This window comes from Terrapene carolina, unplaced genomic scaffold, assembly GCF_002925995.2.
Source record: "Terrapene carolina triunguis isolate 2854851 unplaced genomic scaffold, T_m_triunguis-2.0 Scaffold194, whole genome shotgun sequence".
NCBI classification, from domain to species: Eukaryota; Metazoa; Chordata; order Testudines; family Emydidae; genus Terrapene; species Terrapene triunguis.
In genome coordinates this window covers 4,069,808-4,086,465 of record NW_020664545.1, presented here as the reverse complement: position 1 = coordinate 4,086,465, position 16,658 = coordinate 4,069,808, and the positions used below count along the sequence as shown (strand labels likewise).

The window sequence follows — 16,658 nt, the reverse complement described above, 5'->3', positions numbered from 1 at the left end:
CTAAAGGAATTTTTGCTTGAATCTGTCTAAATGGGTGGCAGTTCGGTAAGTCATAAATGCTCCAGTTAGTAGTTACATAATTTTTTACCCTACTAGAGCATACTTGTGAGACCGAGCTGAAGTTCCAGCTTATTACGGCAGCACAGCGCATTGCTTCTGTTCCCGAGCGTTTGCATTTTCATTTAAATTAGTTTTAGGCTTTCAAAATTCAAATCAAGCCTTGAAAAGACAAGTGCCAAAAGCATTGCCCAGCCAAGAAGGAATCCATAAGACTCTCCAAAGTACTTTCTCAAAAAACTTGTACTTGAATTGTCTTCAGGTTTTTAGTATTTTAAAAGTACTTAATATTTTGTATTATTTATTCAGTGTGGACTGAGTTCTCTCATAAATGTCTAACATGTAAGATGAGCTACACTATATTCACTATGAATGGTTTTTCTTAGCGCCTTTTAGCATGTGTATTTTTGTGGATTGTGTACTAGTATACAAAGTGCATTGATTTCAATAGGGTTTTCTATATCCTTGAAATGGATTCATAATAGTATGTACTCTTTTTAATCTACATTGAAAGCTTATAGATTTCTAAAATGTATTTTAACCATTTTAAAGGGATCAAATTGTTCTTGGGTTATATGGATCAAATGGCTGTTACACTATGTAATAGACAAAATTAATCCCTCTGCCTTGGAACTGCAAGCCATGTTCTCTCCCCGCTGATGCTGAGTAAGATGAGCTTTAACTGCCCTTTGACCTAGAATAGATATCCCAGTTCACCTGTGAGCTCTGGCAGAGGGAAACCTGCAGTTAAGAGCAAGTGGGAAAGGAGTGTGTGTATGTTTACAAGGCTGAAAACCAACAAATTGACCGAATTGTGGGTGTTGTGTACATTCTGTGAAGCAGGGAGATGTGGATGCTGTTTTCTGTCAGTCGGTTAATGTAGTTGGCTGGTTTGGAGTGTATAAAGTAAAGCTCCCTCTTTGTGAGGGGAAGAGTGCTCAGGCACCTACAACCATTCTGTCTGGGTTGTCAAACAAATGCATTCTACAATCAACTTCCCAGTGTGACTGGACTCCCAGAAGATGACTTGTCCTGAGTGTTCACCAGCTTCCATCAGTAACCCTAACCCTAAACGGGGTAGGTGTTAAAATCTGAGTAGCCTGTGGAGCCATACTCATTTAAAAATCTAATTACTTCTGTGCTCATTGCAGGATGGGGGAGATCGAAGCTCAGCCCATGTTAGCTTGCACTTCTGCAAGCCTTAAGAAATCTTCAGATTCCTCTGTAATGCAGTCCCAAAACTTGGGAACCATTTCTCCCCTTGGAAATAGAAACAAGCAATTTCATAAGCAAGACTTATCCATTTTATGATGGCAAATGGACACATTCCTCTGTTGCAGAAAAACACTGACCAAACATCCCTGCATTATTTTTTGATTGGTTGAGAGAGGAGGAATTATTCAGTTTAAATCCAACCTGTTGACTTTTTTATTGTAGGACAAAGCCAAAGAGGACTACAGCCAGGAAATTGAGTGGTGCATTGAATTGATTGCTGACTACAGAATTAGAGTAGGTAAGCAAATGGGTCAAGGCTGTCAACCATGTCCTTTCTAGTATATATCTATTGCAATATTGTCTTTCTTTAGATCCGGTGGAGCTGAGGCCCTTATACTTACAGGACATTGTGGTAGAGTAGAAGACTTGAGACCTGGGATTTATTGCAGGCTGAAGTTAACTCTTCCTTCTTGTGCCTCGGTTTGCCCACCTATGTGATAATTATACCTCACTGGATGCTGAGTCTTCATTAATCAATATTTTCAATGTGCTTTGAATCCTCAGAAAAAAAGTATACACCTGATTTTCTAATTTATATATTATATCAAGTCTGCAAGAGAAAATGTTCAAAGCCAAGAAAACATATTCCTGTTCTGCTCCCCTGACCGCAGTTATGAGTTAGCTGTGCTAGGGGTTCTGTGGTCGCTCTAATTTTGTAGCACCATGCATTGTGGGCTTCACAGGGGCCACCTGCCGTGGGCTGGATGCCATGGGAACTGAAAAAATAATCAATATTTACACAGTCTGTTAGAGACTGACAAATCTTCACAACGCCTCTTTAAAAAGTAGGTTTCCCCATCTTATGGATGAGGAAGAAGCTGAGGCAAGTGACATGCTCATGGCCAAAAGAGTTGCCCTACAAACTGGGATTGGAACTCAGGTGTTCCTGGCTCTCGGTTCTGGCATTAGACTATTGGGCCATACCTTCAGACATGCTTTGAAATGCTCAGTTGAAAGGTGCTGTATTATGAGCAATGTGGTGTTTAGATAATGTGCTGAATACCCTTCAGAGCTTGGAAATGTTCACCTGATCAATATTGGCACTTTATCTGTGCAGGACACCTTTAAGTGGCTTCTCTGTTTTAAAATTTGCACACTGTATGCCTGTTGCACTAAAGTATTTTAATGGTTGAATCATGTCTTTATTACAGCACCTTAAATTTAGAATATTTGCCTAAAAGCTGTAAAGTTTCTTTAGGTGCAGTCTTTGCGTAGAAAATATCAAACTTTTGTTTTCAGAGATTCTAATTGGATTGATAAAGGTTCCTTTATTTTTTTTTCAGGTTGTCGTTCTTTTACAGGATCCTTCTTGGAATACTGTGCTGATGACATCAGTAAGTATTTCCATGGGGAGGCTGGGTTTTTTCCTCATGTCCATGTCAGCCAGTGTAGATAGCTTCCTATGTATTAGTCTACCAAATTCTTGCAGTTAGATTTTCTGACAACATACTTCAGGGATGCCTAAAAATTTTGCTGTTAACTTTCCTTTTAATTTTGGAACTGAAAATATCTTAGTCAGTTTTTCTAGCACATGTTTTTCCGTGCTCGTGCAAATGAATAACAGTTGTTTCATATTGTCAGGTCAGAAATACCTAGTTGCCTTTATCTCTTCCCGTCAGTGCAGCCCCCAGAGAAAAAGAGATGGGGCAGGGTGAAATCCATACTACTTTTTTTTCTCAAGACACCTGCTAAGACCTGGGGCGCTTTCCCTTATTTGACACACTACAAATGGTTGGCAAGGTACCCGCACCATGTGTTTGTAGGTAGTACTTGCTTCTTCACAGTGAGCTGGGGAGGGAGAACGGGTGTAAAAAATGGGTGAGCTGCCAGAATAAGGAAGTAAGGATCAGGCGTAAGCACTCCAACTATTAGGGATATAGAGAAAACATCAAGACTTCAAAGCATTGAGTTGGAATGTTAGGAAGAGGGATCAAGAGAAGCATTCGGGGGGACAGGAGGCATTCAATGTCAAATTAGGCAGGAAACCGTTTTCCTGTCCCATGAGAATTGTTGAGTTTTTGAAAACTTTCCCATCTTGAATTGGGACAAAAAGTAAATCTTAAACGTTTTGGCAAACTGAAAATCGGGGTGGAGGGTGAAATCAGAAGAGCAATCAAAACATTTTGATTTTGACCTTTATTTTTTCTTATAAATTAACTTAAATTTCAAAACAAAAAATCATTTTGACCCCAAACAACCTGCCTTTTGAAACTTGTCAAAACTGACCTTTCCTGCACAGTCCCATACGCTAACTATAGCATGATATGGAAAAGAGGGATGCACTAAGCCTGCAGCTGACAATGGGAGATGTGAGGGTCATGTTATCTGACCTACAGATTAAGGTGGAGGTGCTGCCTGACTCATGCCAAAGATGGCTGTTGGTCTCTTTTAGGAGAGGTTTCTGTTCCTAGGCCTGTTCTACATTTTATACATGAAAGCATTTTGAGGCAAAGACTCCTTATCTGTATCTCACTGAGTGTGTGCAGCTCTATACACCAGCAAATGATAATGAATTTAATACACAAGATAGATCATAGTTAGAGAAGACATCTGTTGTCACCCTTCAAGGAATAAGCTGATACGTATAAGCACTAGGCAGGAATCTTACCTGTTTTATTTTTTACTTCACTCGGCCCAATCTCACTGTCATCCAGAATTGCACAAATAGCAGTGTGCATTATGGGGTGCCTTCATTCTTTGTCAATCAGACATTGGCTGCGGATGAAGACCTGATGCCACATTAGATCAACAAGTGGCCCACTTCAGCATGGGAACTCCGATGTTCTGAGAACAAATACATTTCAAAACCACTTCTATCCGAATTTCAGTTCTTTAGTTTCTTTTCTAGCATAGTTAAAGGTTTCTCTTCCAGAATCAAAAATATTTTATTTTTCTTATCTGCAGTGTATTTGGATGCAGTTACTTTAAGGCTGGCTTTCCTTTCAGGCTATCCAGTTAGAAAAGAAGTTAATCAAGGTAAATTACAAATGACCTTCCCAGTCATAGCAGAGGAAGACCTTGAAGAATCTTTGTCAGAAACTGCACCTATCAAACCCTCCAAGAAAGTTCTTCCTGATAGAACAAGGGCTGCCAGAGACAAAGCCAACTCCAAGATAGTCGACTTCATAGTGAAGACAAAGGGGGCAGAAGAGCATCTTTTGGCTATTTTGAAAAGCAAAAAGCAGTCCAGATGGCTGAGAGAATTTCTGAATTCAAGTCAGTATATGACCTGTGAGACCTACCTTGAGGATGAAGAGCAGTTGGACCTCGTGGTGAATTATTTGCAAGAAGTCTGTCATGAAATAGATACCAGGAAGCTGGATGTAAAAAATGGTGATAGAATAAAATTTATTTTGGATGTCCTTTTGCCTGAAGTAAGTGAACATCTTTACTGTTGTTTGACCTTGGTTCAAAGACTTGCTGAATGTTCCCCAGTCATTGAGTGATATTTGAGCTAGACAAGTTAAAATTAATGGGCCCAGTTTTTAATCTTGGGTTCTTCAGATTAAGTATCTGACTCTGGATTTAGGCAACTAAGATTAAAGGTGGACCCTTTTTTATTATTATTATTATTTATTATTATATATTAATAATATTAAACCATGTTTATGTGGCTCAGCCTTGGGAGGTCAAAGGTGTCCATTTGGTTCAGCAGAGCAATCTGAAAGCTTACATGTATATGTTTTTTTAAATATTCTTTGAAAATAAAGTGCCAAATTAGCATTCTGGGCCTCCTGCTGGTGTTGCTATCTTGTTGAAAAGTGAGTATGCACACCAGCATAACGGCAGCTCTGTCTCCATTTATAAACAGTTGTCCAGCTTGATTTATTCTGAAACTTCTTATGTAAGCACCAGTTTAAATATCAAACATTAATGGTTTGTCCAGAATTGCCTTATTGTAGAATAAGAGCGCTATACAATAGCTCTCTGGGCTCATGTATTTCTGGTGTCACAATGTTACCTTTAGGGAAGATGGCTGCTTCTCACAGTATGCTAATTATAATTTGCCTTTCTGAAATGCTTTTATTATTCCAATCTCTGCATTTTTAGAAAATTACACAAACAACTTTTCCTAAACTCTATAAATACTTCTGTCATGTGGCCTATAAAAAGAACGGGAAAAATCCTTGTAAGGAACTTTTCCAACTTCTATAGAAACTAAAATTTCTTTTAAACAAAATTTAAACGTCTAGCTCTTATGGCTGCAAAAAGATCCTTCCAAGTGGGTTATAGGAAGAGTTTATTTCCTGAATTTCATTTCTTTAAATACACACTTTTTTTTCTAAAAGCACGATGAGCGAACTTTACTAAATAAGGTAAAACCTTATTCCAGAATTTTGTTCATCTGCTGAGACAATTTCAGTTGCCGTTTTCAGATTCTTGTGCATACAATTTAAACTTTTTAATTTTTCACTAGTGTCAATAAACTCTGTTCTTACAGGCCATCATTTATGCAATTTCTGCTGTGGATGATATAGACTACAAGAAAGCAGAGGAGAAGTACATAAGGGGACCATCTGTCAGCAAAAGGTATGGTGGTTATTGTCATCTCCAGAATTTGACCTGTCAGACTTTTCGCCTAGAAATTAGCCTGATTCTCACCCGTCTTTGCTTAAAAAATCAGCGTGTAGCCCCAACTTCCGGTTCATAAGGAAATAAGACTCATTAGGTTTTACCTTGTTTTCTCAATCAGTAAAATCTTCTCAAAAGTGGGCTTTTCCAGCCGTCCCTCAGCTTTTGCAAAAATATTACTCTCTATTCCAGTGGTTCCCAAACTGGGGTTCGTGAACCCCTGGGGGTACATGAAATGTTACAGGGGGTTCTCAGGAAAAAATTCCCTAATGGCGGACAGAACTGTCCGTAGGGACCCCGGGCAGCACGGGCCAGCAGCCCGGAGCCTTGGGGACTTCCAAGAGCTAAGCAGATCAAAGCAAGCATATCTATCACACTGAGGAGATTTAAACTTCAAGTCTCCTTTTACGAAATAGAAAGGGAGGTGGATATTTTTTGCTGTTTTTAAAATTAAATAGTCTGCTACTGTTGTTTTTAAATTATTATGAAGAACAAGTTTAAGCTTTGTTGTAACGTGCATTGTTTGCCTGGACTGCTCAAGACCTGAATGCTTGTGTAGGAGGAACTCTTTCAGTTGGCTTCTTAAATACCTTCATGATTTTTCACATCAGATACTCCTTGATGAAACATAGGAGCCAGAGGCGACAGTATGGGGGGGGCAACGAGGGTCACGTGGCGCCCCCACGTCCGCGTGGTGCCCCTATGGGTCCCTGCCCTTTTTTTCCAGTGGCCCCCGTGGGCTCCCACTTTTATGGCTTTGACCCCGCACCCCTTTTTTCTACTGGCACCTCTGATAGGAGCCTTGTCTTATAACAGGCTTAATCAAAAGTGATACAAGCTACAAAAGTGAGCTCTTGGAAAAGTGTTGCCATTTTCATAATGTAATAAAAATAGAATCATAGAATATCAGGGTTGGAAGGGACCCTTAGGAGGTCATCTAGTCCAACCCCTTGCTCAAAGCAGGACTAATCCCCAGACCGATTTTTGCCCCAAATGGCCCCCTCAAAGATTGAACTCACAACCCTGGGTTTAGCAGGCCAATGCTCAAACCACTGAGCTATCCCTCCCCCCCATACTGTAATGATAAATAATAATTAATAAATAGTGTGTAATAAGCATGTCATAAAAACAAATTTTATATTTCCAAGATCAATGCTTTTATAATTTATGCTGAGGTAAGGGAGAAAATCCATGGAAATATTCGTTTTTAGGAGGGGGTTCACGAGACTTGACATTTTAGTGAAAGGGGTTCGTGAGTTGTTAAAGTTTGGGAACCACTGCTCTATTCATATTTAAAGCAAGATTTGACTATTCCAACATGGAAACTTGTCAGAAATTTTAACTCCTTGAAAAACTTAGCATTTGGCTTTTCATCTTACTTTAAAAAAAAAGGGGGGGGGCTAGAGTCTTTGCTTCAGTTCAGTCCCCTTTATGCTGAATGCGTGGCGCTCAGAGGTTGTAATGTGGCTGCAGCTGCCCAGTTGTGAATTCTGCTGGTGGAGGGGAATTCTTAACTCACATAATGCTGGTGTAGTGTGCCTTTGCCAGCCTCCTCCCTGGCATAAGGGGGCATACCAGGGGAGGAAGTGAGTTTGGAGTGGCATGGGGAGGGGATAGAATGGAGCCAATTCTCCCCAGGCCAATTCTCTGCTGGCATGTGGGCCTTTAGGAACCATATCCCTCTGTCTGAAGTTAGAGCAGCCCATAGGCTGATATGTATTGAGCAACAGTAACTAAACCCAATTAAATTGGTGCATAGAAGATTACTGCATAATACTAGTCATTGTTTATGTAGCACAGTTGTGACATATACAAAGGGATAATTTGAAGATGAAGAGGAAATGGAGACTCCCGTTCAGTTTCGCTTAATGCATGTACAGTAGGACCTCAGAATTATGAGCTGACTGGTCAACCACACACCTCATTTGGAACCAGAAGTACGCAATCAGGCAGCAGCAGAGACGGGGGTGGGGGTGGAAAGCAGATATAGTACAGTACTGTTAAATGTAAATTAGAAAAATAAAGGGGAAATTTAAAGAAGAAAAATTGACAAGGTAAGGAAACTGTTTATGTGCTTGTTTCATTTAAATTAAGATGGTTAAAAGCAGCATTGTTCTTCTGCACAGTAAAGTTTCAAAGCTGTGTTAAGTCAATGTTCATTTGTAAACATTTTGAAAGAGCAACCATAACATTTTGTTCAGAGCTATGAACATTTCAGAGTTACGGACAACCTCCATTCCCAAGGTGTTTGTAACTCTGAGGTTCTACTGTAATCAGTTTTTGATTAAAAACTAGTTTAGATGTTTTTGTTATGGTGAAAATGCAAACTTCTAGACAAGATGAAGACCCAAGATTGCCGGTATTTAAAAATAACTAACAGATATTCTAAAATGCTTACATTTTTAAAATGTACCTTGACTGCCCACTTATAATTGTAAAGCTAACTTCTTTCATTATCCAAGTGCTGAAATGCCTAAATGTTGGAAATATTCCTACTGACAATAGTGTGTTTTGGGTGTGTTTTTTGTTTTCTAAGAAGAAAGTAAGTTTTTATTTTTAAATGCAGAAGTTCAGTGCAATGTTCGGGGTTTTGTGGGTTTTTTTTTCTTTCAGGGAAAGAGAAATATTTGACACAGAAATTCTAGAAAAAAAGAAACTGGAGCTGCTGAAGACTGACCTTGCCCCTGAAGACAGTGTATAGCAACAGCAGTAGGGAGCTTTAAAGTCTGCACTGGCACTGAATGTATATCATGGAGAAGAAGGCAATTTTTTGAATAAATTGTGAAATATTTTTACTTTTTTATCAACGTGTAAATATTCTTTAGTGGATGTGCTGAGTCTTCAGAGTGCTGTGTTCTTTCGGATGCAATTGTACTTCTACGTCTTGTTGTAAGTTTTTTGTTCTATGGAACTGCTCATTGCTTTCCTCTGAGTGATATACTACTGAACTCCCTGTAAAATTAATTTTACAAAGATGTAATATAAATTTTTATGGACGTATTGCTAGTCAGTTAGCTTGACGTCGCCCTACCCTACTTGAAATGTACATTAGTAACAATCTAAGAGGATAAATGGCAAATGCTTTGTGAGGCTTTTGACATAATCATGTCATTTGTATTTAATTTTGTGTGGATTAGCCTTTCAGAATATCGTTGGAAACAAAGGTCTGCCATCAGAGGAATCTGTGATGATAGAAATGTAGAGTTACAGGATTTTCTATAGCCAAGTATGCTTTGGTAGTTTCATTACTGCTAAATATACTGGGTTTCCTGTTTTAAAATTTTCAGAGGTTGATTGTTCTTGCTCTACTTTAATTTATGTACCTATGGGGAAATAAAAATGCCACCCATTAATGAAACCCAAGGCACAGAAGCTCTCTTTCTGTTATAGGGCAACTTTAAACTTTAGTGTAAGAGAAGGCGTTCAACACACTAGAATTATTTTATAATACAATCCGCTTCACCTCATTTAGAAAGATGAAGCAATAAATTCAATGAGTGTCATGTTTAGCATATTGTAAGTTAATGAAACCACAGTTTCTAGGCACACATTTGGCATTTTTATGTCTAGCCTATTCAAAAATCAAATCTGCGTGCTTCTGGGGCTGTGCCAGCATTAGAAGCAGTTCACATCATGGTATCACAAATTCATTAGCATGTTGCAAACAGATTACTGTTGGCTGGCCTACAGTGAAGCTGGCTGACATCAGAATTCATTGACAGAATACGTCTTAATTTGGGAAGAGCCAATCAAAAAGGTTGGCTATTTATATTCTATTTGTAGTACGAATCTCTGATCAGGGTGTGGTATACAGTCTGAACTGAGGTGTAGTTTGATTTATATGGAATTAAATGATGTAGCTTAATTTTTTTCAAATCTAATTCCTTGTGAGAAAATGGAATGTAAAATGGCATATTGATATTGTGTGTATCTATATTGTACTCATCTGAATAGTTCTTCAAATGACACTAACTGCGCTGTATCTTGAGAGTCCATCCTCCTTGTATGGTTTAGTGACCTATTAAATAGGTGTATTAAGAACATGAATGTAACAAATGAATGTGAGGATATCGTACTAAAATCTTCTTTCATATTACTTTTCACTAAAACTTTTTGGAAAAGGGATAATGCAATTGATATACACTTTTTGTCATGGTATAAAACCTTTAATTACAAGCCAGTTATATAAATATACCTTCAGCTCTGCAAAGGTCTTGAAAGCTGCTTTGGCAGACATTAATTATAGATGGAGATTTCTGAGGCTTGGTGCTATCTCTTTTACAATGTGCAAGCTTCGTGTTCAGAAGAGAGATTTAACACAAACAAACAAACAAAACTACTGCAGCCACTGTTCCCAGAGATAATGGGCCACACCAAATGTAAATCTCTTAAAGTTGGGGGAAAGAAGGGAGGGAAAGGCTTAAATCACAATGCGATACCCATTTCCCCTCCTGAAATCAATCAACACCACACATGCACTTTTCATCAATATTGCCATAATGGTTATGGGACTTCTAAGCAATGCCACAGTAGCTGAAATTCTAATATCTCATGTTCTCGAATTACAGTCTGGGGAGAAGTAACCTCAAAAATTCTGATGCCTCATTTCTATGTATCACACTCTTTTCCATGTTCATTTTTTCCCCTTTCCTCTTCTAATCACATCCTACCATAAGACTTTTTTTAAAATACAAACTAGTAGTAATAGCTAATCTAATTGCACTTTGTTAACCAAGAATGAATTGCCCTAAAGTAGTACATCATGTTGAAGTTTCTTATGTTTTTAATATGTGCCTAGCACAACTTAGCCTTGAAAATATTAAAAACAAAATTTAAACATTATTATCTTCAAGAAACCAAAGGCTAGATAGCTTTTTTTTTTTTTAAACTGTTATTTTTATGGGTATATTAAGGCCAAATTCTGCACTCAAATCCACATTTGGCTGTCATTAACTTCAGTGGGTGCTGCACATATGTATCCAAAGGCTTAATTGGATCTGTAAACTTAATTGGAATAACAAATACTTTTCCACTCATTGTAGAAAGTGCATTACTGTAAAGTACAGATAAATCTGAAGACCGTCTTTTTGAATTCCCATAAGATATTGTATTAAATTTAACAGTACATTCAGATTGATATTGCCTAGTGCAGTAATAGAAAGTAAATATGATATACAGTATTTACCTTTTTATGGTATTTTGTGTGACTTCAGTTTCTTAAATACCAACTAAAACTGTGTACCTAACAAGGCATGAACTCTCCAAGGTATATTATTTCTACTTTGTTTAAATAAATTCAGTTGCTTCAGATACAGTTCATGTAATCCATTGCTCTCAGTTTAACCAAAAAATCTTCCAGCTGCATTTTGTATTGTCTGACAGTTGAGTTGATTTTTTTTTCTTCCTACTATGGGTATGTCATACCATTAAATGACAGTATTTGTGTTGAAATATTTTGTGTATCTTGTAAGATAACATCTGGGTGAATATAAGAAAGCAGTGTCCTGTATTGTAATTTTTAATAAAGCAGAATAACCAAAAAGAAACAATTTTAATCAATGGCTTGTTCTTCATTGGGATGTACAGTACAGTTTAAAAATAGCACTTCCAATATTCTGTCAGCGAAGTGGTTTCTTTTAAAATGTTTAACTTATGTCTGCCTGTGTTTATTTCTAACCCATGGAGGGTTTTGAGTAAGCATCCAAAAGTATTTGTGATGTGTTTATCTAAATTGAACCTTCTGAGATCCCGTCAATATTATTGTTAATAACATTTTGATAACTCTGCCTTCAACATCTACACTAATGTGTTTTACTTATACTTTCATTGTAGGCTATTTGCCCTTTAGAACTGTAATAAGAATGGGCCTTCAAATATCTCAGATGGTTTTTTTTCCAAACACAATTTAATCATTTGAAACCCTGATGATGGAATCTTGTTCAGTACTTTAAGGCTAAGCTACATGGAGACACTTACTGGCATAATTGTAACTTCTAATGTGAATGCTCTTATTCTGACATGAGTCCCTCTTTGAGATTTAGTTTGTCACTTCCTAAGCAACATAAATTAAACCAGAGAGAGACACTTATTCTGGAGTGAGTGTCCAGAGGGGGAGTTATAAATACACCTCTACCCTGATATTGTACCTGATATAACACTAACTCAGATATAATGCGGTAAAGCAGTGCTCGGGGGGGCGCTGTGTGCTCCGGCGGATCAAAGCAAGTTCAATATAACGCGGTTTCACCTATAACGCGGTAAGATTTTTTTTTGGCTCCCGAGGACAATGTTATATCGGGGTAGAGGTGTATATCAGGGTAGCTAGGTTGATAAATATCCCTATGTAGACAAGTCCTCACCCTAAATACTTTCCCCCCTCCTTAAACTAGTTCATTGATATGCATCTATGGCATGTTTCTTCATATCTAAGCAATGTATGGACAAAATCCTAGGGAAGAAGGTTCTGTTAAATTGTGTGTGTGTGTGTGTGTGTAAACTCCAGGCTTTTTAGTTGTTAAGCTGTTCTTGTCGGTAATGACGTTTTTAATTCTCTGTAAATGGAAAGCAGCATTTTGCAGGGAATGAGAATAAACAGAGGCACTATTGCCTAGCTAGTTGCAGCTCCAAATACTGCACTGTTGCATATCAGATTTTAAGAATAGCATCTCACTGCTCCATCCATCAGTGTCTGTGGCAGGCATGGCCACACTGTGGCTTGTGAGCAACCTGTGGCTTTTTTACAGTTAATGTGTGGCACCTGGAGGGCGCACGTGCACACACACAAATTTTCTGCCTACTAGACTGGGCACGGGGAAGCTCAGGGCTTCTGCCTGCGGCAGGATTATGAGACTAGGCAGGGGTCGGCAACCTTTCAGAAGTGGTGTGCCGAGTCTTCATTTATTCACTCTGATATAAGGTTTCACGTGCCAGTAATTCATTTTAACATTTTTAGAAGGTCTCTTTCTATAAGGCTATACTATAGAACTAAACTATGGTATGTAAAGTAAATAAGGTTTTTAAAATGTTTAAGAAGCTTCATTTAAAATTAAATTAAAATGCAGTGGCCAGGATCCGGGCAGTGTGGGTGCTACTGAAAATCAGCTCGTATGTTGCCTTTGCCACATGTGCTATAGGTTGCCTACTCCTGGACTAGGGGCTTCTGCCCTGTAGGGAGAGGGGTCTTAGGGCTTTAGAGTGGCAGGAGGGAGGCACTTCATTGTTAGAGGTTTTAAGAGTAGGGAGAATTTTTTGTAAAATCCTTCCACCTATCTCGTTCTCTAGTTAAAAAATACAATCCACTCTCTGGACTATGAGCCTGTTGCTTAGTTGCAGAGGGAAGAGTTCAAAGAGAGATTTGCAACAGTGGCTCTTAACTCCCAGTTGCATATCAGGGGTTAGCAGGTGAAACGTTTGCTCAGTTGGTGCTGCATTTGCGAATACCCCGCAAGGCATCAGGGCTTGGAACCTAACTGATGCTTGGGACATGGAAACTGCTAAAACTAACCCCTTTTGACCAAGGAAAACATCTGCCGAAACCCGGGATCGAACCAGGGACCTTTAGATCTTCAGTCTAACGCTCTCCCAACTGAGCTATTTCGGCTGGTTGTGGTCTCCTTTCTCTCCTCCTTACCCTGAAATTGAAGATTGATGCCCAAGGGTTTATTAAAGTGTCTTTATTCATGTATTGATCGAGTGCTTTGGTGTTTGCCTATGTAGCCCATTGCCAATGTATGCAAAGGTCCACTTCCTTGTTTGATTTGATAGCCATCAGCGTGCAGTGCTGTACCCAACCGAAGAAGACACTGGCCCAGCCAGTCCAGGGAAGACATGCAGGACAGATATGCCTTTGTCCCACTAAAATGACTCCAGTACAGTTAACGTTGTTACTGATTAATTAAGTGGGTGAGAAGAGAGGAGGCTTGGGTTGTTTTCTTGGGGCTGGGGGAGAGGGGGCTAAAATTTGGCTATATATATGAAATATGTCCCCAGAAAATAGGCCAGATTTCTACCCTTACTCCTTTGCAAATGCTGGCTCTGGATGCTCATATGCAAGACCAACTGAAGGAGCAGAGGGACAGTCATCCAGGCTTTCTCAAGTGAGCAAAGCATAGGGCTGTGGGAGCAGTGAGGGAGTAAACACAAATCCCACAGAGAGCTTTTTTTTTTTTTTTAATCAGATCAAATTCTGGGGTTCTGGCCACTGGCCCTGCACCCTGGTAGAGGAGGTTGCTAACACTCATGCTGTTGCAATGAGATGATCTGGAGTCAATGAAATGTGCCCTCTCACCTAATACAAAAAGAACGGGAGTACTTGTGGCACCTTAGAGACTAACACATTTATTTGGGCATAAGCTTTCGTGGGCTAAAACCCACTTCATCGGATGCATGCAGTGGAAAATACAGTAGGAAGATAGATAGATACACAGAGAACATGAAAAAATGGGGGTTAGGATACCAACTCCAACGAGACTAATCAATTAAGGTGGGCTATTATCAGCAGGAGAAAAATAATCACTACAATTTTTTTTCTCCTGCTGATAATAGCCCACCTTAATTGATTAGTCTCGTTAGAGTTGGTATGGTAACCCCCATTTTTTCATGTTCTCTCTCTGTATGTGTATATGTATGTATGTATATTTCTACTGTATTTTCCACTGCATGCATCTGATGAAGTGAGTTATGCAAAAGCTTATGCCCAAATAAATGTGTTAGTCTCTAAGGTGCCACAAGGATTCCTCATTCTTTTTGCGGATACAGACTAACACGGCTACCCCTCTGAAGCCTGTCACCTAATACAGTGTCCTGGGGCTGCACCAATGGTTTGTCGGACTGTCAGCAAGTTGTGCCGAAAGTCAGCCCGTGTTTGGGAGGTGCCAGCCCACAAGCAAAAAGGCCCCCTTCCTTGGAAGGTGTCACCCGCATCTTTCACAGGGACACAATGTCACGAGACAATCTCCTCCCTTTGCAGCAGCACCTCAGCCTGGTTTCACAAGACCCCCCCAGCTTTTGGGAGCCCCGCAAAGCTGGAGCCCACAGGCTGCATGCGGCCCTGACACCATCAGGCTCACCCCCTGGGCAATAACTAGGAGGAGCCAAGTGGCCAGGCCTCCTTAGGGAATTACCTCCTCCTGGAATCTAGTCTATAGTTAGAGCCCTGTTGCTTTGCCTGGCTAAGCAGAACATTCTTTCTTGGTATTAATGATCACAACGCTGGACATTAAAAAGACACCACCTCTTTGGAGACTAGGCCTGGTCTACACTACGGGATTAATTCGGATTTAGCAGCGTTAATTCGAATTAACCCTTCACCCGTCCACACAACAGAGCCATTTAGTTCGAATTAAAGGGCGCTTTAAATCGATTTCTGTACTCCACCTCGACGAGCGGAGTAGCGCCAAAATCGATTTTGTTAATTCGAATTAGGGTTAGTGTGGCCGCCACCACCGAATTAATGTGGTTAAAATTAATGGGGTAGTGTGGCCGCACACCACCGAATTAATGTGGTTAAAAACCGAATTAATGTGCTTAGTGTGGCCGTGCACAATCGAATTTATACAACCTGTTTCCCAAAGTCGAATTATCTAAATTCGGATTAATCCCGTAGTGTAGACATACCCCAAGTCTCTTGTCCCTTCCCCAGGAGTATTAGCTGTAGCCTTGCACACCCAGGGGCCCTGAATCGGAGGGATCAGGCAGCTGGGCGAGCTGCTGAGGAAGGCCAGTCCTTTTTCCAGTCCAGCCCTTCCTCGCTCGCCCTGGAATAATGTCTGCCACTTTGTGTTGCAAAGTCCTTTAAGTGGTAGGCACAGAGCAGGAGATGAAATTTAAGATCTTAGGGGGCTGCAGAAAACAGCTTAGCAGCGCGGTCTCTGTGGCGCAATCGGTTAGCGCGTTCGGCTGTTAACCGAAAGGTTGGTGGTTCGAGCCCACCCAGGGACGCGGCTCTGCTTTTTTGCCCCCAAGCACGGTCTGGGGCTGGGTGTGGGGGGGATGCAAAGGGAACGGCCCAGGTGGCGAGTGGGGAGCTGTGGCTTGTGCAAGGGAAATAAACCCTCTTCCTGAAGGACAGGGGAAGGGAGGCTGCATTTTTTGCACGAGGGGCGGTAGCATTTGAGTGGGACACTAAGTGGGGGAGGGAAGTCAGTGAGCAGCCAGACAAGAGCTGCCCCTACGCAAGATGGCTGCGCCAGGAGCCAAGGAGGGAGAACGTGTTTCTTTGCACACACACACACACACCCCAAAGCGGTGCAGCTGGGTGTCCCCTTTGCACCCCCTCGCTAATCCTGTGCCCCGTCTGCGCTGCAAACAACCCCCCTGCAAGTGTCTGGGACAAGTGGGTGCCACGCCCACGTGTTCTGCGCCCCCTCGGCCACCCCGCGCTGCAGCTCTGAGTCCCCGCCCCTGGCAAGTTCCTGGCCTCACCTTTTGAACCCCCCCCCCCCCTTTGCACATAATTTTGCACCGCCAGCCTTTCACACACACACTCACACACACCTACCTCCTTACACACACACACACACACCGATACCTTCACACACACACCGATACCTCCTTTCACACACACACACCCCTAACTCCTTTCACACACACAGATACCTTCACACACACACCTCCTTACACACACACACCTCCTTACACACACACACACCCCTTTGCAAATAATTTTGCACCGCCAGCCTTTCACACACACACACCCTACCCCCTTTCACTCACCCCTCCTTTCACACACACACAGAGACACTTCCTTTCACACA

At 40.6% G+C, this 16,658-nt stretch overlaps 1 protein-coding gene and 2 non-coding genes across 3 annotated transcripts in view; 2 read left to right on the top strand and 1 right to left on the bottom strand.

The window, feature by feature from the left end:
- Positions 1–11,435, top strand: part of PWWP3A (PWWP domain containing 3A, DNA repair factor) — a 30,032-nt gene extending 18,597 nt beyond the window's left edge. Inside the window, exons 10-14 of the mRNA XM_026654920.2 lie at positions 1,495–1,570; positions 2,616–2,666; positions 4,279–4,706; positions 5,774–5,862; positions 8,518–11,435. Coding sequence (XP_026510705.2) covers positions 1,495–1,570; positions 2,616–2,666; positions 4,279–4,706; positions 5,774–5,862; positions 8,518–8,605 — 732 coding nt within the window. The 3' untranslated portion in view covers positions 8,606–11,435. The remainder of the gene's footprint in view (positions 1–1,494; positions 1,571–2,615; positions 2,667–4,278; positions 4,707–5,773; positions 5,863–8,517) is intronic.
- Positions 11,436–13,431: 1,996 nt separating this feature from the next.
- TRNAF-GAA lies at positions 13,432–13,504 on the bottom strand. The gene has a single exon. It is a non-coding gene; the product is annotated as a tRNA-Phe (tRNA).
- A 2,265-nt stretch (positions 13,505–15,769) lies between these two features.
- TRNAN-GUU lies at positions 15,770–15,843 on the top strand. Its single transcript has one exon. It is a non-coding gene; the product is annotated as a tRNA-Asn (tRNA).
- Positions 15,844–16,658: the final 815 nt, after the last annotated feature.